General features: G+C 39.7%; 3 protein-coding genes across 10 annotated transcripts; 2 read left to right on the top strand and 1 right to left on the bottom strand.

The window, feature by feature from the left end:
• LOC122869667 (membrane-anchored junction protein) lies at positions 1–11,915 on the top strand. 6 transcript variants are annotated; one of them, XM_044182857.1, is made up of 10 exons: positions 1–463; positions 701–803; positions 1,975–2,020; positions 2,149–2,224; positions 2,719–2,829; positions 3,217–3,245; positions 3,604–3,743; positions 6,806–6,872; positions 10,781–10,968; positions 11,546–11,915. In XM_044182857.1, the coding sequence occupies exons 1-10, from the start codon at positions 439–441 to the stop codon at positions 11,583–11,585; spliced, it is 825 nt and encodes a 274-aa protein (XP_044038792.1). In that variant the 5' UTR covers positions 1–438; the 3' UTR covers positions 11,586–11,915. The 6 variants fall into 6 exon arrangements, with proteins under 6 accessions (XP_044038792.1, XP_044038793.1, XP_044038796.1 ...); XM_044182858.1 differs by having other exon boundaries at positions 691–803; XM_044182861.1 differs by lacking the exon at positions 701–803.
• Positions 11,916–12,103: 188 nt separating this feature from the next.
• gpha2 (glycoprotein hormone subunit alpha 2) lies at positions 12,104–20,128 on the top strand. Of its 3 annotated transcripts, none has more exons than XM_044182865.1 (5): positions 14,561–15,954; positions 16,403–16,440; positions 18,431–18,563; positions 18,869–19,053; positions 19,170–20,128. In XM_044182865.1, exons 3-5 carry the CDS (start codon positions 18,443–18,445, stop codon positions 19,272–19,274), a joined length of 411 nt encoding a protein of 136 aa, XP_044038800.1. In that variant the 5' UTR covers positions 14,561–15,954; positions 16,403–16,440; positions 18,431–18,442; the 3' UTR covers positions 19,275–20,128. The 3 variants fall into 3 exon arrangements, with proteins under 3 accessions (XP_044038798.1, XP_044038800.1, XP_044038801.1); XM_044182866.1 differs by having other exon boundaries at positions 15,903–15,954; positions 16,370–16,440; XM_044182863.1 differs by lacking the exon at positions 16,403–16,440 and having other exon boundaries at positions 12,104–15,954.
• Positions 20,129–21,385: 1,257 nt separating this feature from the next.
• LOC122869671 (glycoprotein hormone beta-5-like) lies at positions 21,386–24,612 on the bottom strand. The gene is made up of 3 exons (XM_044182868.1): positions 23,949–24,612; positions 22,660–22,870; positions 21,386–21,656 (listed from the first exon to the last, which is right to left on the bottom strand). The coding sequence occupies exons 2-3, from the start codon at positions 22,858–22,860 to the stop codon at positions 21,468–21,470; spliced, it is 390 nt and encodes a 129-aa protein (XP_044038803.1). The 5' UTR covers positions 22,861–22,870; positions 23,949–24,612; the 3' UTR covers positions 21,386–21,467.
• Positions 24,613–25,238: the final 626 nt, after the last annotated feature.

The following is a 25,238-nucleotide window of genomic DNA, read 5'->3' as shown; positions in this document are numbered from 1 at the left end:
CTTTTGGACCCTTTCAGTTGAATTATTTTGAGGGAGATCGCATAAATAGGCATCGACCTGTCGCCTATTCACATACTAAAGGAAAAGTGTGAAAGGAAATGCCACGAGTAAAAAAGGGAGACCGTAACCACTTCTAACTTTAACCGATATACAGAGAGGAATTTTTACAACTACTCCTTTCCGCTACACGTGGTCCGCTGACAGTCATGTGACAGTTTTGGCGGTGTCACCCGTCACCATAGTGACGCCTTCTCTGACGCCGCTGATTGGAAGAAGATCTAGCTAATCAAAGAAGGCATAGCGACCGGAAGGCGGGAATTCGCCCTGTTCAGCGAATCTCGAGGCGAGTCAAGAGTGTGATTGACGATCATCACAGTTTTAACTGTTGACTGCTGGAGGGATGTGGATGTGAAGCTTGCTGGATGACCTACAAATTTCATGTTCGCCATTTTCTCTAGACACGGTAATATTAAGAGAGAGAGAGCGAGAGAGGGAACCAAGAATTTCTACAGTTTTTACATGAGTAAAGGCAGTTAGTTATAGCCTACTGTATCTTAAATTTGTCCTAGTTAGCAAGCTAAACCAATTCAACATTTTCCTCAGTGATGTTGACATGTATTCTGTATGTTGGTTGCCCTCTGAACCAACAGGCCATCAATTAATAAATAAATGAATGTGTGTATTTTATGATTTTGGTCAGCCATGCCACTGCAGGCCTTCTCCTTCCCTGTCCCCGAAACTCGATTCTTCAAAGCTGGTAGTTTTATCTACAAGTTCAAGATCAGAAGAGGCAGCAGCTACAGGCAAGATAGACATTGGTCTTTAGCCTACATCTTCACAGCCTCATGTTTATACTTAATATCTATTCTTCCTTGCACCAATGTTCTGCCTTTTGGTGAGAGCAAGAAGTATAATATGAGCGCAAGACAAGACCATTGATAAATTTAGTTCAACTGAAGGCTGAGATAAAGGGGAACCAAGAAAAAGAGAAGATAGACAGTGGCAGAGAAAATAGGGTACCATCCCAACACCAAGCTAGAGATGACTAGAAATAACCAGAAATGAAATAATTTAGCTGGTTGTGCTTTACCTGTGGCCAAACCTGAGACCATTCCAAATGAAGAACCTACAAGAAAATACAAAAAATAGCTTGAGAAAAAAGTATTTTGAGACCAAACTTAAAACAGAGACTAGGCTCTGCATTAGAGCAACTACAGACGTGAGTAATTCTTTTTCTGGCATTCTTTAAATGTGTTTGCCATTATTAGTTCCTTCTCTTTTTCACTTTTAATTTCTTGAAAGCAGAGCAAAACAGCACAAGCTCAAAATCCATAAGCTCAAACATACCAGCAAGAGAAAGACTATTGATCGATGCTGCATCCACTCATAGGTTCCTTCCATTCTTCGCTTCCCTTTTTCTCCTGAAGATTCAATTCTTCAAAGTACTGCAAAATGTTCTTCAGTCTCTAAAGCAGTTTGGGAGACGGCTGAGCTTCAGGCAAGAGATGAAACATTGATCTGTTTTCTCCATTTTAACTCCAACGCTACTGCCTACTAGTACATGTTCTGATGTGGGTTACCTAAGTTTTTCTTGACATTTCATCTGCAAAAAAAAGGCCCCACAGGATCTGTCTGCCTTTATTCAGGGATAACATCCTACAATAAGAGTCCTAAAATGCCTTAAAGCCGTTTTTCCTTGTGAGTGAAGAAGACTCTTTATATTTAAACTATACCTAATATTTTTTGACACTCACGGCTCAGCAGCATTCCAGCGTTATATCTTCTTACCGTTTGACATTTGTGCTCAACAGTCAAAGCCCTTTAAGGCATTCACTGATGTATACAATGCCTTATACTGTAATCAGCTTTACAGCATTTGAAAAAAGTTACCAAAACTTGAACTGCTTATACTGTATATCATCTTTTACAAATGTGTTGTGAACATATTATAATGTGTATAATATATTTTATCAGTGGAGATGAGGTTATGGGAGGAAACTGCTTCAATCAGGAACTGGAGGTAATTATGGATGCCGCTCGCCTGCTTAGTCGCTCTGTCAGAATTCTACTCTTAATCAAATTAATTGTCTATGTTATTTCCCTCGCTTTAACTCTCTCTCTCTCTTTCTTTCTCTTCTCTGTTTTCAGGAAATTATCAGAACTGTTCTCGGCAACCTGGACAGTCTTCAACCCTTCTCTAGTGCCCACTTTGTTGTCTTCCCTTGTATCCTTTACAGTGAGTTCATCAGTTTATTCATCCATTAGTGTATCTGTTTGTCTGCCAGCTACCTATTCCACTAATCATCCCCATATCAATACTGTATATCTCTCCACCACACTTCCAGCCTTCGTTACAGTGATACATGGGGATGAGGTCATGCAGATGTGGAAGTTTGTCACCAGCTTTCATTGACAGTGCTTTTACATCTTATGTGAGACTTGTTGCATGTCTGTGTTTTATGTAGCAAACTGTAAAGAGTAACAGGGAATAAGACAAAGTGGGGACCCAATGGAATGAGGGTCACAACTAATATTCAGTGTTGAGATCACTATAGTGCATGCTCGTGTTTTAGTAGATGGTACTGTAGCAGCTATGTGTATTACTTTTAAATTGCTATACTGCAAAAATACAGAGCAAAGATTACAGCTACTGATAGTCTATTTGCTAAATGCCTTTTTTCTAGAAGTTCACTGTATTTTCTTAACTGTAGCTACCAGATAAGAAGCGTTGGGAGGGAGTGTCTAAGGTGATGTGCAAATATGGTGAGAGGAAGCTGAGAGCCTACCCGTTTATTCTTATGCTCTACCTGGAGAAAAACGTGCTGAATGGTGAGGATGAACACACATGTGCAAAAACTCACATCTTATCCAGTTGCTGTGATGACACAGAGTATTCACAAAATACATCCTGTACTTGCAAAGCATTACATGTTACCAGTACAAAGACATGCACATTTGTTATTGAACTGATTGTGCATCAAGAGAGAGATATGGTGCAACAGTAACAGTGACACATACTGTAGTAATTAATGTTACAGATTTTGTAACCTTGGATAGTGTCATGTGTCAGGGCTATATAGGCTCTATTGGCCTGACCACTCTCCCGCACTGAAAAGTGGTAATGTGCAGGTACCTTATGTGCTCAATCAACCCAATATACTTATTGACGTACTATTCAGGCATGTTGATGTCTCACATGTATTTATCTTGTTTCAGAAAAGCAAGCAGAGGAGAAGTTGAACCCAGTGAGTTGTTGTTATGTTACTCACATTCTCACAATGACAATACAGGCTAGTGTGTGTGTGGTTGTGTGTGTGTGTGTGTACACTATGTCCAGTGTTGTGGAGATAAATACTACAATATAGAACTGTGCAATACAACAACACCCCAGAATGCGGTGCCAGACATTATTATAGAGTTGAATCAACACCTCTCTGACAGTGTCAATAAGAACTGAACATTACCAACTTCACAAAGCTGCAATTTGTTGCAGGGCTGTTATATTGGATTGTTTTATGTTGTACACCTACAGTTGTGTATAAATTATATAGTATCCACCTCATGCCATGTATCATATACAGTACGCTAATGTGTGTTTTCTAGGAGAAAGTGGTTGCACAGCGATTCCCCTCTGTTTGTGAGCCACAGTCAAAGCGCTGTAAAAGAGATTCACCACTAGAGGAGGCCATAATAAAGGACTTAATCAATGACTTGGAGGCTGAAAGCAAGGTTTCTATGGTTGGGTGAGAGCTCTCTTTACTACTGTAGAGCTAATCTGTAAGCCATTTTCTCTACTAGAGTTTGGTGATATGACTATGTTCATCATTAGACAATATAAATTTGCCAACTGTCAAAGATTTCCCCATACCATTTATACTTACGGTAGCTATCCATTTAATATCTGTGTGTATAAGGCCATTGTGGGCATGTGTTGTAAATCAATGAACAGGACTGTTCTATGACAAAAGTGGATTTTTGTATTGTTTTTGCATCAAAAACATCAAAAACAGACATTCCTATCTGGTTATTGTATCCATAAAGTTGCTCCATTGATTTTGCAGAAAATGTACAATATCACAATATATATAAATTGTACAGTATAATATATATACCATGATAGAGGATTTTATCCATATCACCCACTCTTACTTTCTACTCTAAAACCACAACATTCAGCCAAACAGAGAGGTTGCTAAATGAAGTCTCTGGATAGGCTCTGAGATAATCAAGTGTAGGACACATAAAGCCCTCTCTCTCAGCAATATATAATGTAAGAATTACAAAAACTGTCTTTGTATCATCACAGCACTAATGATAAAACTGTGATAGGTCAATTTTTGTGAGAGTAGAAATACAGTAGGCATTATTGACTTCACCATAGATTACAGTGTGCTGTAATGTATATTGACAAAAGTAGGCATGGGTAAATTGATTTGCCAAGCTGGCATTGATTATTTTCTTTATTCCTCTTCAGTGTGAACAGTATGTATTGCTGTAAGGGTGGTGATGTGGATAATGTGCCGAAGATGATGGGTGGAATAATAGGAAGCTTGTTCACTCTAGCATCATACACGTCCACACACATCTGTATACACATAGTGTAGAGATGAAAGTAAGTGTTCTTATTCATAAAATCACTAAGACATCCATTCTGACAACTGCCCTGTTTCGCACATGCACACACACACACACACACACACACACACACACACATGCTCCAGTGATTCTTGCAGTTATGAAACAGACAAGAGGCGAACGGGCGCCACCTCAATCACACTGACAGTCAGATCAGTGGGGCGAAAATTATTATTTAAAATGCACACACACACACACACACACAAACAAGGTCTTGCCCTCCACCTAGTTTGTATTTAACTTGTATAAACAGAATTGTCTCATTTTTTTAACTTGAGGAACACACACTCAGATGCACAAACTGTGTAAACATCCTGCAAACAGCAGGGCCTCAAGCATCATTACCAGTTCACAGGAAATCAAGTTTCAGTGAGCAATTCTCACTGAATTATATTCACCACATTGACCATTACACTTACATGTCCTTACAAAGGTGCTACACATAAACACACAGAGGTACAAGTTCACACACACTGGCAGCAGTATGTGTCCTTTCTACTCTCAGGGTCTTCCTACATACTGCGGTGTGTGTGTGTGTGTGTGTGTGTGTGTGTGTGTGTGTGTGTGTGTGTGTGTCTACATGTTGCCCTGGAGAGACAGATGGTTTGTTTTTGTGTTAAACTTGCTGGAAAAATGGGAACAGAAAATAATGAGTTTCAAAGAACAAGTGTGGACGTAGAACGGACAAAAAATGACAGCTTGTATATTTTCTCTCAACACTATTTCTTTCTCTTTTTTTTTAGACAAATTTTTCCATCTTCCTTTTCTACTTTCTTTCCTTCCCAATCAGGATCAGGGCATTGATTGTTCTACTCTGCAAAAGTCTAGCCCTTTTGGACTTTTGGACTTCTTCTCCAGAAGAGAAATCTTGCCCACATGTTAGTCCTGCTCTTGGTCCACTCTTTCTCTTTCTCCTTGAGGGTCTGTTGGCTCTCATGTAGAGGCCTGAGGAGACAGTTGGTGCCCAGCCTGGGTCAGGACAACCATGACCTCGTGCTTGTCTGCACTTTCTGGCTCCTGCTGAGCCAGAAACATCTCCGCTGCCTTCTTCTTTCTTCTTAGTAGAGTTTGCTCTAATATTTTCCCACTTTGTCAGGCCTCTTCTGCAGTGTTCTCATTATCCAGAGACTGAAGCTGCATATCTTTGTCTCATATTTGTCTGCAACCTTGGTGCTCAGGGCCCTTTTCTGTGGAGTATTTGGTTCTGTTGTGTAACTTTTCTTTTCCTTCTCACAGACCTTCAGCCTGATGGTCTGCACCACTATGCCTTTTAGATCTGTGAAGCTGAAGCTCTGAGGGCTGTAGCCTGTTGCTGAATTTAAATGGCCCTCTGCAGCTGTAGCTCATTCAAGTCAATTGAATGCAAAAATATTTAAGCCACTGGTCGGCCTATGCAATTTCTTCTGTCTGTCAGCGCTGTCAGATTATAAATATTTTTGACGACATCTAGTTCTTGCTCCTATGTAGGCTGAATGCACTTCTTGTAAGTCACTTTGGCAAAAAGTGTCTGCTAAATGAAGGTGATGCATTTGATAAGGTGCATATTTTCCTACACCTCTTAAATTAAAATACAACAACCTGTTGTAACAGTCATGCAATCACACTTGTCAACAAAGAGCATCAAAGAGACGATTGTTGGTGTTGTCTGCAAAATAATTCATTTTAATTAACTAACATGTAACTAAAGGCCTTTGGAGGCATGCACTATGAGGCATGACACCCACAAATTTAAATACAAAACAGGGACATTGACAGATAAGCACTGATTTTCATTGTATGGCATCATTTTCTTCTCCTATATAATAATTTATATTATTTTGATACACAAATTCTGTTAAAATTCTGTGACAAATTAAATGACAGATGAACAAAAGTTAGACACAAAGCTTAATGGCAGAAATTGAGATCATCAAGCATGGTCCTCTCATTCTTTATCTTGCGTTACTCTTTCCATTTCCAACAGAGCAGCCTTGTTCATTTAATGTGTATTCTATATGTGTATTGGGTATTCTGGTTCTGTGATGACTATTACATAAACATACAAATCAAGAACAAAACTTCATTTTAAAGTAAAAAGTTCCTCATGTTTTATGTGACCACACTTTCAAAGAATTTACGCAGTAATTGTTCTGTTAATGTAAGAATAAACTTTGTTGTATCCAACTTTCAGCGGGCTGCATGTGGACAATGCACATTCAGGGAGAGAGGTCAAGGAAGATCCAGGACTTGCTGACAAGGTGATTCTTTTCTTTTATTAATTCAGTTCAGTCTTTCACTCATCACATTTAACTGGTTACCTGATTTGTCACTCTCTCAAATGTCAAATAAATCAGCCCACAGTTGTTTAGAATTAATTGATTCCAACAATTCATCTTCCAATTTCAATCTCATCCCACCCTTTCGTTTCCTCTCTACCACATCTATAAACACACACACTTTATTGTTGTCTTTATTGTTGCCCCAGGCTAACATTAGCGCAGACAGGTAGGATAACAAGTGTGATTAAGGTTAATAATAGTATTACGTCAGACAGAGAGTGTACGTGTTTCTATGTAATTGTGTGTATGTGAGAGAGTGTGTATTTCAGGTGATGTGCTTCAGATTGATTAGCAACTTAGTCCCAAAATTACCCTCCACCCCACTCTCTTTTCCTCCATGGCCTTTCATCTCATCTAATCCTGTGGATTTTTTTACATTGGTCCACTCTGACTTTTTTTCTACCTCTTCTTTAGCTTTGCTTTTTCCCCTCACATTTGTTTCAAGTGGAAAAAATGATTTAAACTAATTATGTCAGCCCATTGAGGTATTTATTTTCTGAGAAGGAAGTGCCAATACAAGTCTACCAGCTTTAAAAAGGATTAAGTTTGAACAATGAAGGTGATCATTAAGCATAGGTTCTGATTGCACAAACAAATTCAAGAGAAGTGTAGTCAAAAGACGAAGAAAAAATATTGGGTTTTCAAATGTCCATTTTTATTATAAGGAATTCCATTCAAATCTTTGACACTGAGGCAAATAGAAGAATCCAATTTGCCATTGGCTAAGCCCCACCACTCATAGTCATTGTTGCTAGGCCTGTCAAGTTTTCCATTCTAGCAAGGCACGTATGCAGTTAACAGTGATAACAGTGGCAGATTTACCACTCAAAATTCGTGCTAACAGTGGGTCCACTTCAGACGGAAGTGGACGAAAGCAGGCTTCTCATAGTCACCGAGCATCAATTTTACTGGTTGAAATGAAAACTGTCCTTAGCATATTTTATTAGCTAGCTAACTAACTAACATCAACTCCATGAGTTGGTTGGAAACTCTGTCTTCGGCTGAGTTTTTAATGTTTTTGGCTAACTCGTATGAAAATGAGAAACTTGCAAACAAGTCTTAAATATTAATTTGATGGCTACGTACATAATATCAAGCGAACTAAGTGCTGTATAATGATGCAGAAAAGACTAATGCTAAAGCTTACTGGTCCCAGGTAAATAGTCAGCATCCAAAGTTTATGATCTACGATGAACACATGGAAATAAAGCAGCAGCATTTCTCTTGTATTGTAGGATGGAGCTAGTTAGCTAATTAGCTACCTAATATTTTGGTACAGTAAAGAAAAAAATTTATATCAAACTGGACAAACTGATGAGTTTGGCAGTCATCGTGCCACCTTCCCCAAATCCAATACAGAGCACGACAGAGTTGATAACATTACCCTAAACTTTTAGTAAAACCATGGATGTATAAACAGAACTGGATACAGCTTCACAGACAGGGCTCCATTCATTCCTATGAAAGCTGCTCAGTGGCGCATGAAGCCAAAACATTTCAACTTCCTGGTTAAAAAAATAAATAATAATAATAAAAAATAATAAAATTAGCTAAGTTTGTATCTCTGCAGACTGGAGACTCTCAGAGGGTGTGGTAACTGTCAGTCATTTTTTATTTGGCCAATCAGAGGCTTAAAATCCACTGTCAGTCAAAAACTGAATTTCACCAATACGCTGCCTGAACCAGTTGTCAATCACTTTTTAATTCAGCAAATCACTTCACAGTATTATAAGGGGGGCGGACTCCTTGATCATAACAGAATATAGTAACCACTGCTCATTTTAGAAAGGCCACCGCAAGAAAACGTGTTCTTTGATTAGATTATCAAACAGACAATGTTTGTTTCTGGCTTCCAGCATTAGCTAGCAAGCCTTCATTTTCCCAGGATCATGTCCGGTGGGAGAAGGATCCAACTGCAGTGCTCCCTCCTGAGGCCACTTGTTCTGTGAGCCGATGGGGTTTGAGCATGCGTAGTAGGGTTATGTTGTATGAAGTAGGCTACGTAAACTTTCACTTATTTCACCTTAGTAGTCCACCAAAATCTGTTTCTGAACAAATTTGAGACGAGAAATAAGCAGTCCAGTTGCCGAATTTTCACTCATATTAGATCTACAAGGCCTAATTTAAAAGTTTGTTCCGTCGTTCATTAGGCAAGGGCACTACTGCATTTCCGGTTTCCAACGCTTTTCTAGCCTATTTGCTTACTACTGTAAATTCCCATAGAGGTTAGCGAGTTAGCTAACATTAGCTTGCAGTTTACTGCATACAGCCATGATGATAGCTCATTAGCCGCCAGCGTCTCTAATAAACTTACAATGTGTAATTTCTAAAATGAGCAGTGGTGAAAGTTACTATATTCTGTTATGATCAAAAGTTCTCTACCTCCACTTTAAAATGTTCATTAAAAACGTTGTTGTCTGTTGATACTTTGATCCTTTGACTAGAGCTGAAAATTTCGGATCTAAACATTGAGAAACAAGGTAAGTTTGCTTCTTTGTGTCGAACCTCCCCCTTCTTCTATGAGAAAGATGATTAGCCGAATTAAAAACTGATTGACAACTGGTTCAGGTGGCGTATTGGTTAAATTAGTTTTTGACTGACAGAGGATTATAAGCCTCTGATTGGCCAAATAAAAAATGATTAACAGTTACCCCATTCAAAGTCTCCAGTCTGCAGAGATACCCTACTCGGATCTTCGGCATACACTTCCGCATTGTGCGGCCCATAGAGCGAGCGCACTAGAGACTCTGCTGGCCGAGCCGGCTAACTTCCAGTTTAGCCCTCTGCTAACTTGAATGGGGATAAAATTATTTAATCGCGCGGCCAAATGTTATCGGACTGAATGGATCAAATTTTAATAGTGAAACAAGTAATTTCGCGGGGATTGTGACGCTCAAAAAAATTTATCCACCGTATACTGCCGCTTCTTTTACAATGTAAGTCTATTGTAAAAAGTATTTTTGGGCCAGTGTGCATCATGTGACGGACCCAGAAGTTGTAATTACACGGGTTGGCCACTATGTCAAATTGGCTTCCAATCCTGGCGCACTGCCTGGGGGCTTGAGTAGCACCCATAGCCTGTATATAAAGATGGACGACATGACAGCTCTCCAAAAATGAAGCCAAAAACAACATGATCGTCCCCTCTGTGTTAGCAGATGGGACATGGTACACGTCAAATAAATTTTACCTTGATATTGCGGCTCCAACCCCAATCACTACTCGCAGACTCTGGCTCCAAATGACCTCACCAGTGCAAAATGGCATCGCCTGTATCCGGGATATTTTGGCTTCATTTTTGTACAGGGGGAGGAAGTGGAGACACGTCGTCCATCTTTATATACAGTCTATGCTAAGATAGCACCTGGGAGCTGTGCTACACTGGTTGCCACGCAACTAAACATTGCTATTTCTAAAGTACACTGGAACTTCATATAATAATCTAGTTAGCTAATCATATGCTAAGGCTAGGTTACTACTATTGTTAGTAAGCTAATTAACCGGGCATGCTAACGTTAGCGGCTTACGTTACAGCAGATAAACATTGTTTAACCCGTTCCTTACACTTTTGCTCCTGTAAAAGACACGACTCTCCAAACTCTTTTTATATGGAGTATTGCTCTTACTACAGCCCCATGCACACTGCTTTAACATGTGGAGAAATCCAAAGCTACAGTAGTCATATTTGCAAAGCTATGATTGGACAGTTGCTGTTCGGTGGGAGGGGTTAGCGGACGGTCAGTTCAATTACATTTGTATTACTGTAAAAAAAAAGATTTCATATTCTGTTCTATTTTATTTAAATTTCTTCTCATCCTCTCCCACAGAAAGGGACCAAGAGGTTTGACGAACCCCAGCAGAAATCAGGTGTCAACACAGTAAGAGGAAGTGGGACTCCGGGTGAAGTGCATCCTGGGACAACACAGGACATGAGAGAGGGTGATGAGGAAGGAGACAATGCAGACTCTGTCCCTGGGACACCTGTGAAGCCAGGAATTCTGACTCGGCTGGCCAGGTTGGTATGACGGCACAGTGGGCAGTGAGAAGGTACACTTTCGACCTTAGGAGCCAGGTTCAGAGCAGCCACACCAACAGTAAACAGTATCTCGCTAGCATGCCACAAGTAAAAGCTGTCAAATGAACCTAACAACAGATCAGTAAATCTGCACACAGCAAGGGTAAGATTCATATTTGTGGAGATGATAGTGATGTCACTGTCTTATTTGTAGATCTGATTGACTTTTACACCCACAGGAGAAACAAGAGCTAATTGGTACTTTACATCTGAAAGAATAAAGTTGTCAAAGATTAAAATGGATCGGGGAAATCCAGCTATTATAAGCACAGAAATTACAATATTCCTGTGTCTGTTGAGACAAGCTGAGACGCCAGATGTCCTTAGGCACATAAAAGACTGACAAAAGTATCTCCGCATTGAAAGAGCATGCCAAACAATCTTACAAATGTAGTCTTTTTATGGTAATAATGATATACAGTAGCAGCTTTATGGGACAAGCCCACAGTTGCATTAATCCTACGCACAGTTTGTTGTTGAGAACAAACTGTGAAAGTGTCTGTCTCTCTCTTTGCAGCCAAATCTTCCCCTTCTCCTTGCTCTTCAGAGACCCCTGAGAGTTGTGGCAGAGAGACGGTTTTACTGGTTCCAGTAGTGGAAACTCACTGGGGTTTGTTTGGTTAAGGTTCTGCAGTGCGAACATAAAAAAGTGTTTTGGTTTCTTCAGGAACAGTATTTCATAGATCTGTTTTTTTATCTTTTAGTGTCTATTAGAGTGTTTTTTCCATTTTGCTGATATTTCTTCTTTTGTTCTCTTAACATATATGTTAGATTTCCCATTACATTAATTTATTTCAAAACTATTGCCACAGAGTTGGAGGGTCTGTCAGCTTTTTGGTGTAGCTCTTTATTGATACCATGAGCAAATAAATATTGTTACTTCTTCATATTCCATTCCTGGTTGTTTTTGTGATTTTATGTTGTTTTATATTGTTCCATTATGGATGGAGACCTTGATTAGTTTGCCTCACATTATTGTTTTCATAGCATCACATGCAATAACTGGATCTTCTCTTTTTTTCTTACTGTATAGTTCTCTTCTTACCACAGAATCAGAGACTGGCCTTCCTCCTGCATCTTCTGTGAATTCATAGATGTTGATATTGTTTCTTCTGGATCTACTTTCATTAGTTTTTCCCCCCTCGAATACCAACAAAATAGCAGTGTGTTTCATTTCTCAGTTTCCCATCTTAAATTCTGCTACATTTAGCTTTGCGTTCATGATCTGTGACCCCATGCTGTACAATGGTAAAACTTTTTTACATCCCACGTCTTCCAAGGCTTTATTCTGGGAAATGTTGTAGACAATGCCGACTCTTTCTTAATATTTCCACTCCCTTGTTTGTGTGTGTGTGTTTGTGTGTGTGTGTGTGTGTGTGTGTGTGTGTGTGTGTGTCCACATAAGTGCACACCTTGAGCTTCAGTGAGTATCACCTTGTGGAAACTCCACTTTCCTCCTGTCAATCTAAATTAGTTAAATGTTCTATCTGTGCACACACACACACACAAACAATAGCATATTTAGAGCTGATGTTTGTCACCTGTCGCAAATATGCAAAAAAACATAACCAAAAAAATCTGGTTATTGATTAACCTTATGAATCGAACGTGTGTGCGTGTGTGCGCCTGCATGCACGTATCCATGCTTGCATGTGTGTGTTTATGTATGGGGGAAATAGGTCAACTGGACTAAAACATCATCTTAGAAACAGGAAAACTTTGCCTAATCCTCTCCTTATATTGTCATAGAGCCCAAAATAACACACACATCATTTATCTTACACTCACATCTACTTACACACTTTGACCACACACACAATATCCTGTCAGACATAATGATACACACACACACACTTACAATAACAGACACACACAGTTGTATCAACCCCAATTGCAATTCAGCACACACACACATCATACATTGCTATACAGACACACACATAGACCATATACTTTCATTCACACACACACACGCAGATGTACGTACATACACACACACATACACACTGAGATTAAAATAACAGGGCAGAAGTGGAAGCGGACACATTAATGATATTATAGTTATTCAAGACGCCACGGTTTCCACGGCAGCCGAGAGCGACGGGGCCACTGAGCGATACAAACATCAGTCACCCCGCTGAGTCACACTGGAGAAATGTGTGTGTGTGTGTGTGTGTGTGTGTGTGTGTGTGTGTGTGTGTGTGCATTTCAGCGACAAGCGAGTCTCCAGTTTAACAAAGTTCATTCACGTCTAACTCTCTCCTGATGAGGTGCTGTGGGCCATTCAGATATATAGTCTCTCTCTCTCTCTCTCTCTCTCTCTGGTTGGTATGGAATCAGAAGAAACGAAGAAACACACTGCGGCCGTCGGTGCAACTTACAGTCAACACACTAATAGTTTTGTGTGTTTGTGTGCATGTAGGTGGGGGGTTTAGGTGATGATATCACACATTCCGTTTTCCATTGACATAACTAGATTGGGAATGTTTGGGGTAGAGGGGCCATAAGATGATAATTGTGTTTTCCTTAGGAGGTGTGTATGTGTGAGCATGTAAGAGTGAGAATGTGTGTGCGTGTGCAGCACTGGAAGCCAAAGCATCTATCCTGAATCACTGATTAAGTGAGCACTACAACCTGTTCTTTCTAAAAAAGTAGAATCGTTTTGCCGTTATACCGTTACCTGCCGTCAGAACGAAATGTGTATTAACAAAAATGCGCGTATGAGCGTTAATTTCTCTCCAACTATGGTTCTTACTGTGGCGCAAAGAGGGTTAAAAGGATAAGGTTGGTGTGATTCTATATTTTTCTTATTGTCAACAAATTCCATTAAAAGATCAAAACCAACAATTCATTAGTCTTTCTCAATACTTTCTGACTTTCCTGCTCTTTCATTATTTTCAGCAGTATCAGGCTTTGGCTACAAAGGCAATATTAGTTAGTGGGAGAAATTCATTGCATGTTTTGTTATTTTAATTAAATTTGTTGACAATAAGTCTTTGTCTGTCCTAAAAGTTTGGTTTTCTTAAAACAAGTGAAAAAATCTGCCAGCACAGTTAGAATAATCCGACCTTTTTCCAAAGCGACTTAACATAACTCAAATCAAGTAGTTTTTTTTTTTTTATTGATGCTAGTGCAGTGACCTGCCTTATTATCACTGTTCTCGCTCATTTCTAGAAAAGAACTCTAGAAACAAGTTGATTTATTATGGAAATAGTTTGAAATATTCTTTCAATCGATTTTTTTCTATTTTTGGACTTTCTCTGTTGTTTGGAAATGTATAGCTCTGCTATATGCACTCTGGTCCTAGCTTGTATGAATTTATGGTGTCTTGAAAGCCCCATGCGGCCTGGGCACAGTTATATGCATGACACAATAATAAAAATGTCATTCATTCATATTACAGTGCTGTTCCTCCTTTTGTCATTGCAGTTGATCAAAGGTCATAACGAACATCTACAGTTTGTATTTCTGAACCAATAGTCTCCAGCTGTCCTGTGAATACAATGAAATGATGATGATTTTAACATCTGAGATCCAACCAAAGTATAGTAAGTTAATACAAAATGTGAGTTTGAATCACGCACACTGGTTCACCTCCAGTGAGTTTTATCATTTAGTGAGTTCCTCGACTTCTTGAATCACTTCTCCTTGAATCACTGGCAGGTGATCAAGTTCTGTCAAAGACAAAGATAGCTTTTTAAGGACAAGTCGTTTATTTTTATGTCCCATTATCAGTGAGCCATAGTGTCTCGGTGAGCTTTACATAGTCGCGATTCCCAACCCAGCCCAAACTCTCCAGGAAGACATGGAAAAACTCATTGAAAACCAAAGACATTGAAGGGGAAAAAAAGTTTATCTCTGTTCCAGCAAGTAAGACATTTGTTCCTTCAGTTTCTTGTGGATTCTCACCAACAGAGAACAAAGGACACCCATTTTGGGTCTTTGGCAGCACTTTTAAAGAGCTATACGCAGTCTTCTGTGGTCTAATCTGGCGGTTTGCGACCTTTGTGACATGTCACTGAAGTGGCCAGATACTGCTGCAAATGTCCAACAATGAATCTAAGAGTCTATTAATTTACCCGCTGGAGTTTGGACGGGGTGGTTGCTAAGCTGATTTCCTCTGTTCAAGACAAGGAAGACGAGAAGCAGAGCCAGGCGTTCCCCACAATATACCCATCATGTGCCACACACACAGTTGGCCCAAACCAACAATATCTTCTGACCCGACCCTGCCCTTCTTCCTGCAGCCACAAATGGAAAACCCAGGCAGACTGTGTGTGTGTGTGTGAGGTCTCTCTTTCAGTGTATTTATTAGTTCACTTGTAGTGTGTATCAACTGGCAGCTGAGGCCTAGAATATTATTTTTTGTGTGATTTTGCGTGCATGCATGCATACAACTGTGCTTTTGTGTGTGTGTGTGTGTGTGCAGCCCGAGTGTGCGTCTCTGTGCACGCGTGTGAGGTAAAGCTGTGTGTGTTCTTACTATCGTGGTGGTGCGTTGATGGAAAACCTATCTAGTTTTCCTCTGTGTCACAGCAGCAGCCCCCCTAAAGGTTTAAAACAGAGAGCGAGGAGGGGGAGGGTGGAGGGACAGAGAGATGGCAACACACTCCACGAGGAAGACGTTCAAGAAAGAAGTTTAAGGCGATTTTAATATTTTTTTAGAGAATTTCACAGGGTTGTGGGTTTTTTTGTGCAGGTAGACGGAGTGGAGAAGAAAGAGAACCTGTAGAAAAGAAAAAAGAAAAAACTTCACACTCAGCTCTCTAATTGTGGGTGTGTCCAGAGCTATAAGTGCCTTCGCTCATACCTGTGTTACTTATATCCATGCATGAGGCTCAGAAGAGACACACTCAGACACACACCTGTCAGTCGACACACCTGCTCTGCACTCGAGAAGTTGCACTCACTGCTCTACGTCTTCAGGTAAGAGACCTAATGTTGGTGGAACAGACCTTTAAATCTTGTGATTGTGACATTTAGGCTGTGGGCTTGCGATTGTTGCTTTCTTATATATTTTTGAGTATTGTTTGTATATGAAGAGAATTCCACAAGTCACATTAAGTTGTAAATTTGGGGGAAATGCATCTTTAACCCTTTTAGCTCTCCTTATATTTCACACTTCTTTACTTTCTGATTCTTACATGTATGTTTAAATTAATAACTTTTGCTCTTAATGTTTCAAAAATATTACCACATTTTGCAAGTGGGTACATTGCCCATATTAAGAACAGAAAGTAAGTTTTGTTGTGTTTAGAAACTACTATTATTTTGAAACTACTCAGCTGACAGCTGCTACTTTCATGACAATATGCATATTTGTAAAATTATTGTTATTTAGATGCTGGACTAATATAGATTATTCTTTAAAAAGAAAATGGATCATACTGGAACATGACATGACAGTGACAGGTGAGACAAAATGTGTTTCCTTTGAGTCTGGTGATTTTATTAAATAAATACAATTTATTAAATGTATTTTCCTGCACACCTTTTACCTTGCACAGATAATGTGATGCTACTTTAAAAGACTGTATTAAATTGCACCCTATTGGCATTAGTCGGTATTAAGTAGAATTAGTAGAAGTTTTAGGTCCTTGACATTGCAAAAAGGCTGATTGCGCTGGTGTATAATGGTCCAAACTATGTCTATATAACAGCGATTTTATGGTTTTTATATAAAATAAAATGGTCTACTGCAACTTCAAGGTCAGCACCTGGAACAAACTGAGTTGATAAAACAATGTAAGTTAAATTTAGAAAAATGGAGGATAATTTGGGTGATTTCCAGTGAAATATTTCCACCTCTCACTTGCCAAATGTCTGTATACTTTTAATTGTTTTGCCAGGAAAACAATTAAAGGTTATGCTCAAACTTAGTTCCTTTTAGGTGTATGACAGTCTTTCAGTTCTGAAGGTAGCTTATGAAGCAGAAGTGATCTGCTGAGGATGGGCAGTGTGTCCACTTTGTGTCATAAGTTCCTTCTTCACACACTTTTAAATTATTTTAAAAGGCAGCATTTGACATGGTGTTTGTGTGTATGGGGCTTTAAGGATCTTAACTTTTCTCAGATATATATTCGTTAGGCGTATTACAACCCACTTTCCTCAAAGACAAACCAAACCTTCAGGCATGGAAACCCCACATAAGAGGAAAAAGCCGGGAATTTCCCCTGCCCCAACAGCTGACACGGGGTTAATGGCCTCACACACACTCACACACAGTCCTGACCCGTTAATTTGGTCGTACCAGCAGCATTAATGGCGTCCCCAGGGCCGTTCCACCATCACCACAGTGGCAATTCCCAACGCTCCAGTTGGAGGGAAGCGGAGCTGGAAAGAGCTGCCATTTTAGAGGTCAAGGGTCAGGATCACCAAATTCGCAGGAAAACATGACTTTATTGTTTACACACGTGTTGGAGTGTGTGTGTGTGTGTGTGTGTGTGTGTGTGTGTGTGTGTGTGAAGGGGGGGCATGAGCACGTGCATCCATGGACACTCACTCATGCATGCACGTGTGCACGATATATGTACATGTTCATGCTTACGTGGGTTAACACAGGATCCGTCACCTTTTCTCTATTTAAAAAGACAGACTTATTCATGTATAGTATCTAATTATGGGACTGCTGCCATATGTGCAGCTACGTGTACGTTTGTAGGAGTCAAATTGTGCATGTACGTGTGTCAGCAGGTAGCTGTGAAATGAGGCAGACTGAAAAGATAAAGACAGTATTGTTTTTATTCACATTAGCTGTTACTCAACTGAGTGACACACAGTCAGACGTGCAGGATGGGAAATCACCTTGGTAGATAAAGGAGGGGGCTCTGGGCAACGCTTTGGGGAAAGCGGGAAAGTTCAGCAGCAGAAGCTCACCAAAGGTTGAGCGAAAACTCCGCTTCTTCTGGGTTTTTTTCATTAAGGTCTTTTATGCAGCCTAGATCACTGGTTCCCAACCTTTTGACACTTTATAGCCAAGCAATGCCTACTGATGACCTCATCACAGGTTGCATATGTCTGTAAGCAGTTCAACCAAAAAGTACGTTTCAAAAGTACTGTAGTATTTCACAAGACCAAAAGCAAAGATTATTATGTTTATTGATTTGACCCCTAGAGGGATCTTGACCCCTAGAGGGGTCTCGACCCCAGATTGGGAACTACTGGCCCAGATGGATTAAAGCATTTAATACTTTAATGTTTTTTTACTCCCACTGACCAATTTAGCACCAGCTATATGTTGTGTAATATGATGTCATAAACATATCCATATATATTTACTCTACACTCATTGAAGTTGGAATTATTTTCCAGAAAAAATCTCTTAAAGACAGTTAAATGTCAGATTTTCTCTGGTCTTCCAGTAAGGGCTTACATACTTTGGTGTTCTGTTTGGACCCTTCAGGCTGTCATCCAGATGTCGCTGTGCATGACCTCACATTTCTTCCTGCTGGTCCTACCAGTGATGTCACTGCTGCTGCTCTTCTCTCCTATTGGTTGGAGCCACGAAGGCCTCACCCCAGGGTGTCACCTACACCGTGAGTAACACACACAGTTTGAAAATGCACTCACAGTGTCCCCAAAAACAGCACCCACTTATATGCATATTTTCACAACGAAGACTGTTTTTGACAGGAAGTAACGGGGTTTGTGGGAAATCTTGAGAACGGCAGCATCAACAGTCACTCTAGTGGAGAAATAACCTTGATTATCAGTCTCGAGTATATCAGCGTATCACAATAGATTGAACCATGTTGTTCAGATTTCTGTAAGTGCTGAACACTGGCACACATATAGTGCTCGACTTCCTTCACCCTCGCTCATCCCTCGGTCTTCTCTCCAGCCTTCAACGTGTCCATCCGCAGTGACCGTCGTGGCACATGTAAAGGCACCCACCTGGTCTACGCCTGCGTGGGCTACTGCGAATCCAGCGCCTTCCCGTCCCGATACTCTGTGCTGGTGGCCTCCAACTTCACCCACAACATCACCTCCACTTCACGATGCTGCACCATCAGCAAGGATGCTAAGGTGAGGGGAGGGACGTGTAGTGGTAAATGAAAAGAGGGGTTAACTACAGCCTCTAGTTTGTTTGTTTTTTATCATTTTTGCCAGTTGTTCATGTCCTCTGGCTTGTCTTCCCTCAGGTCAAAGTTCGCGTGGACTGCCCTCGAGGTCGTCACCATGACGAAATAGAGATCCTGACGGCGAAGGCGTGTCGCTGCGACATGTGCCACAAGTCCCGCTACTGACACATCAAGACAGTATGCTGCATACCAAATGTACCGAGATAAGAACCAAATTACAGTTTCGTAAGTTAGGCGGTACAAACTTTGGTAAATGATTGAAATACAAGAGTTTCAGTGATGCACCAGTAACTATCCTTTTTCTGTCTATGTCGACTTGTTTTGAATGTTGAAAATAATCCACTCAAACTTATTTAACTGAAAAAGAATCAGCCTTCCACCAAGTTACTGTCAAAATCAGGTTTTCCTTCATTTGTGTTCTCAAAGAATGAAAGGAAGTAAGGTAAGGACAGAAAATGATCAAAAGATGGAAAGGTCTCTGCAGATCTACCTAGACTGTGACATTTTCTACTAAAATCAAGTGAAATTCAGTCAAGCAGAATAAAAAAATCTGCTCTGGATCAGTCACCCAGTACCTTAAAATTAAAATGGGAAATTCACACTTTTGTATGTCTTTAAAGATGTGCTGTCCATGTGAGTGTGTGTGTGTGTGTGTGTGTGTTTGCGTCTTTCTTTGTGTATGTGATGTACAGGAGGTTTTTCTAGAAAACTTGATTGATGCACATTTGTGTTAAAGGCTGTATAAACCATTCTGTCACTCACAAACAAACTCAACCTTTTACATGTTTTTTTGCTTTGAGGCTTGGCAGACACTTGACTTTGTAAGCAGCTAGAAATACAAACTAGTCACACTACCCTTCATACTTAGTGACTCAGTAGCAAGTGAAAGTACACAGAGACTCAAGGATTATAATCAATCAAACTCCAAAAACACTGATTTCACCTCACTTTCACATTTTGAAATATGCCAAAATGAATGAGAACATTACATTACAGTTAAGTTAAATTAAGTCATCTCTTCATTGACTTGTATTCAACAACAAAAAATGTCAATATATTGTCGACCTTTGAATCAACATAAAGGATATATACAAGAGTAGTTTCATTCTTTGCAATAACCACTAAAAACAGACAAGAGACCAAAGAATGTACAAAATTTATTTATATTTATGAATTTGAACTAAAGGACATTTTGTAAATAATATCTATTGATGAAACCAAAGAATGTTGAAAATGTCAATGAAATGAAACAAGAAAGAATGCACTGTATAGTTTGTGATGAAATTGTATTTCAATAAATTGCTATTCTGCAACTATAAAGTAACTTGTGTGGACATTTGGTTTTTCTTCTCACTTTACGCACACACAAACTTGTTTCCATTACTTAAGGGGTCATTGCATTGACTTACACACATTCCCTGGTGACTTCCCCTAACATTAACCAGGACCACTACATGCCAAATCCCACAGTGATATTTACTTGTGCCCCTGCACCATGGACTACATCCTTGATATGTAGTCCGACCCCCCCTCTCTTAACTTACGTCTTAAGCCTTAAATTTAATGATCTACATTGTGGGGACTTGCATTTGAGTCCCCACAATATGACTGTGGGCCCCTACCGACCTCAGCACCGCTGTCTCTCTGTGAAATGTGTATGTATCATGTCACCTTCAAGTAAACAAATTAAACAGATTTATAGAGGAATACGCACAGTGTGAGTACAATATTAACTTAAATAATGAGGTATTATAGGAAAACTATTTTTTTGAGCCTTGAGATTAATACAGGCCCAATTAAAGGACCTTGTCATTTTAATTTCAGTTGAAATTATAATTTATTGATGAGTATCCCCAAACAAAATTGCATTTGATCTAATTACCGTAAAGCACAATAAACTTAGGGTCTAGGTCCACAGGGCAGCTGCTCGCTTTGCTTGGTTAGTAATCCAGCCTTGGTACACAGATACAGTACAACAGCTGAAATACAGAATGTATGTAATGCTAACCTCTTTTCATTTAAAACATGTATTCAACAAGTGCCTCTATCTGTATGTTGCACAGAAGTCTTATTTTGAAATGTAATGCTTGCTCTGTAATTTCTCCTTCCTTACATCCAGACATATATAACTATACATGCACAGTCTTCAGTCTACAGGAAGACTTTTTAGATTACTAGATGTCAAGTATCCTTCCTTCAGGGCTTTTTCTGTTATTAAATATAAACCTCTTGCTGTCTTTCCCTGACTCAAAAAGTCTCACACTTACTCAAATGTCTTGATTTCATCATTTTATTCAGTGGCATTCATGACAGTAAAACTGTTGATAACACTGTTAGCTGAAAGCAGTGTCCTGCCCATCAGAAGGTCTCACACTCTGTGTCCTGTGTGGAGCAGACGGCACAGTGGCAGTGCAGAGCCATGGGATAGTGGTAGAGAGGGGAGACATCGGGCTGGCAGCCTGGCAGGCGGGCGGTCATGTGGCGGGTACGACTGTACGTACACACACGGTGGTGTCGCTGGATGTAGGGGGGATCTGGTACAGGTTTCTGCAGGGTTCACAAAAACACACACACACACACACAGGTGGAACACAGGTTACTTTGCTCTCCATTGATAGGTATGTCCTTTGATTAGACATTGTTTTCCCATACACCAGCAAAGAATAATGGCAGCGAATACAACAAAGTTTCTGAAATTTGTGTTCCAGAGTCAATAAACAGAAATTGTGGGGTTGGGTTACACTTCTGATTAGAAAAAAAAAACCCAAAACACACACTTTACTGCTATGTTTCCGCTGTGTTTCCTGTAACTTAAAAGCTGATTTTCTTTACAGCTTTTGTTTAACTAACAAACTAACTAACTACTAACAAATGTGATTCTTGAAATTAAACTTCAGCTGGGACATAACCTTGCTCGTATTATTGAAGTGAACAGTTAACCTTCTGTGGATGCAGTTGAAACTCCACTTACCAAAAAAAGCTAGTAAGTGGACTCTTGTGTTAAGATGTTTATCGTCAAATGAGCAACTTGCATCCACTGAGGAGGACCATGAGATGCTGTTGAAAGTCCTGTTAAAAAGCTAGTAAGTGGACCTTCAGTTAAGATTGTTGATTTTAAACTCTAATACTGGCCTTCTGCCATGTGACTGAGTCCGCTCTGTTGTTGCTGATTCAGAGCTCTTTCTCCTCTAAAGGCTCTGAATCCCTAAATTTGGTTTTTCAATTACTCAGAGGGGAAATTTGAATCCCTGCAAACTAGAACAGTTCAGTAACAGTTCAGTAACCCTCCCTGCTTGGAGGGATTTGAGTATTTCTTATGACAATGACATATGGGTCAGAGCTGAGAATGGGTCATCAGCTTTCTTATGGTTTGGGTCGAGTCCTGGGTCATTAATCATTTATTTGATGTTTCACAATTCCAGCATTATGGAATCTTTCAGAAATAGCAACGGAGAACAGTTGGACTCCTACACTGGCTAAATGTAACTGATGTTTTGTCACTTTACTGTGTCCGTGTGTGTGTTTGTACAGTATAGTATATGCATGTTACCTCCCAGGTGTGACAGCGCCCCCAGCAGGCCTCTGTGGTGATGAGCAGTCCCTTGCAGCCAGGCTTCTGGGCCACAAAAGAGAACTCTCGCACCGCGCAGCCTCGGAAACCATGGAGCGTGGCTGTCACTGCAACGCACACCACGGCTGCCCCGGAAACCAGGAGGAAGAGGAAAGAGAGGGACAGGGGATGGAGATGCATGCTGGGAATCCTGGGTAGAGAAATGAAGGGAAAAAAAGAGTATTATTCAAGTATTTATATCCATTGCTCCTCAGTCAGTACTGTATCTGGGTGGTTAGACAGTTTATAAAAATAAAGATGCCATATTTTTGTCATGTTTACATTATTTGTGAAGAAACAAATATTTTATTGAGTTTTTAAAAAATATCTGTGAGTCTTGTTCTCTCTTCTCATTTGTCACTTTAAAATGATGTCTTGGGCCTCAAAGCAACTCTATTCCTATTAAAAACCAGAACAGACCCGAACATTCAGTTTGGTCTCTTATACAAAATAGATAATTAATTGCTAAAGCTTTTATTGAGAATATTTGACATCTATAGGGGAAGATGATCAAAAAAGCTGACAAAAGACTGACTTTCAGAGCAGCATACTGTGACATTCAGCATGACTCACAACTCCCTCTAGTGTTTATTATGGCTACTGCAGCCAATAATACCAGTGACCTTATACACTGTAAAACAAACAAACAAACGCTTTACTTTATTTTAATGAGTAATTAATAACTCAAAAATGTCACTTTCAAACCAAAAAAACAACTTAAAAAACATTTAAATTCCATTCTAAGTGACTAATCTGACAGTGTAGTTAATTAAACATGCATAAACAGCTGTTTTTTCTTTTCTTGTTTCAGTCAGACTCAAGAGTCAATTCCTTAATGCTACTGGAGACATCTGCTTAATTACTCTGCACGTTTTCAAGCAAACCACTTAAACTGTACTGAAACAACTGGAATCATCTCAACTCTGCAGCCAGACTGCAGAATGCTTCACTTGTTTTAAGAAATCTAACACTGAAATAAAAATACTTTCTGCATGAACAGAATGATGTGGAATACTTTTATAAGCCACTAACACCACACTGTGTTCACTGTGAGTACAATGACTCCATATAGGCTGTGAAACTACTCTAAGGGTGGTGTAAAATAGCCTGCTAACATAATTACATGCACTTTTTGTCCCTAAAGTAGTTCGAAGTCTCTTAAAAAATTAATTATTAGTCAAATTTGAATGCTACATACCTGCCCTAATGGATGTTAAAAAAACACTCACCTTTTCAGATGATCTTGCAGAGGTTTGAGCTGCTGGACTCTGGTGTCTCTCTGCCCAGACAACAACCAGTGAATGGAAGCAATCTGTCCTTGTTGTTGTTTTTAGAAGGCCATTAGGGCGGACACGCTGACATCATAGCAATTACAATGAAATACCATTAGAGACCCCAAGCCAGAAATAATGGAGACTCCCTGGAAAATACTGATGCTTGGCTATGTTTTCTTAACCTCAGCCTGTATCTCTCTGTGTGACTGTGTGTGTGACTGTGTGTGTGACTGTGTGTGTGTGTGTGTGTGAGGATTGTCAGTACTCAACTTGACACTTACAGTGATAAAGGATTGGTAACATGTATACAAAGGACAGAACTTTTTAAACTCGTACTGGGTAATTTAAAACTTTTGACACCATATAATTAGATAAAAGGTACATTGGCTATAAATCCTGTCAATTTCAAAGTTAGGGGATTAAACCAGATAATGTGAACTCATCAGACTAACTGTCTCGTCTGGTGTCACATGGGCATTTTTTTCCATACCATATCAGTGTTTGTGTGTTCTAAAACTCACCTACATCACAGCTAACGATTTTGCAAACCATGATGCTTTAGATTTGTAGGTGTATTTCTGCTACCTTTCCAGGCAGCCATTGGTTCCCATTCATTGTTCCATCATAATGCAATGAAATGATCAAACTTAATGCAGATTTGATGTTAATTGTGATTCATTACGCAACTCAAGCAAGTTTCGAGAGTCTGCTTTTGACACCCTATGGAAATGAATGAAAATCAATGGTTGCCTGAAACAGTTGGGAAAATGCATCAAAACTGTGAAGCCTACATTTGAAAATGGTCAGCAAAAATCTAAAGAAAACATTGTTTGTAAAAAAAAAGGAGCTAAAACATTCATGTCTTTTAAATACACTTATTAGCAGATTAAACCAGCATTTTTTGCCAAACAATATCACCTTATGGAGTATTTACAGATTCAGCAGACACAGAGCAACATTAACATTCATTTGAAGTTGTGTTTCACCACCTGACGGATGTAAGTCCAATATTTAATCTCCTTTTAGCTCTGCTTTGGTCTCCACCAACTCCTGAGGCTGCTAAATGTTCCTTTAGCTAGGTGCTAACTTCGTCTGCTGTTTGATGCTAGGCAGGCAGTGTACAGCGGGTTTATAAGAGCTTTTACGCTGAAAACAGCTGCCTAGCTGAGACAGGAAATGGCTTTGATGACAATGGAGTTTGTGGGCCAAAAAAATCAAAACAATAAGCTAAAAGAGGCTAAAAGG

Source organism: Siniperca chuatsi, linkage group LG22 (genome assembly GCF_020085105.1).
Source record: "Siniperca chuatsi isolate FFG_IHB_CAS linkage group LG22, ASM2008510v1, whole genome shotgun sequence".
Taxonomy (NCBI): Eukaryota; Metazoa; Chordata; class Actinopteri; order Centrarchiformes; family Sinipercidae; genus Siniperca; species Siniperca chuatsi.
This window is presented reverse-complemented; position numbering and strand designations above follow the sequence as displayed.

What these genes read in the sequence shown, in the direction of transcription:
- LOC122869667 (XM_044182857.1), top strand. Translation starts at nt 439, where the DNA reads ATGTTCGCCATTTTCTCTAGACACG. An exon ending in GGAGAAAAACGTGCTGAATG is followed by an intron (nt 2,830 to 3,216) that starts GTGAGGATGAAC and finishes ATCTTGTTTCAG; the next exon opens with AAAAGCAAGCAGAGGAGAAG. An exon ending in CAGAGGAGAAGTTGAACCCA is followed by an intron (nt 3,246 to 3,603) that starts GTGAGTTGTTGT and finishes TGTGTTTTCTAG; the next exon opens with GAGAAAGTGGTTGCACAGCG.
- LOC122869671 (XM_044182868.1), bottom strand. Translation starts at nt 22,860, where the DNA reads ATGCATCTCCATCCCCTGTCCCTCTCTTTCCTCTTCCTCCTGGTTTCC. An exon ending in GGCGCTGTCACACCTGGGAG is followed by an intron (nt 21,657 to 22,659) that starts GTAACATGCATA and finishes TGAACCCTGCAG; the next exon opens with AAACCTGTACCAGATCCCCC.
- gpha2 (XM_044182863.1), top strand. Translation starts at nt 15,856, where the DNA reads ATGCATGAGGCTCAGAAGAGACACACTCAGACACACACCTGTCAGTCG. An exon ending in TCACTGCTCTACGTCTTCAG is followed by an intron (nt 15,955 to 18,430) that starts GTAAGAGACCTA and finishes TGGACCCTTCAG; the next exon opens with GCTGTCATCCAGATGTCGCT. An exon ending in CCATCAGCAAGGATGCTAAG is followed by an intron (nt 19,054 to 19,169) that starts GTGAGGGGAGGG and finishes GTCTTCCCTCAG; the next exon opens with GTCAAAGTTCGCGTGGACTG.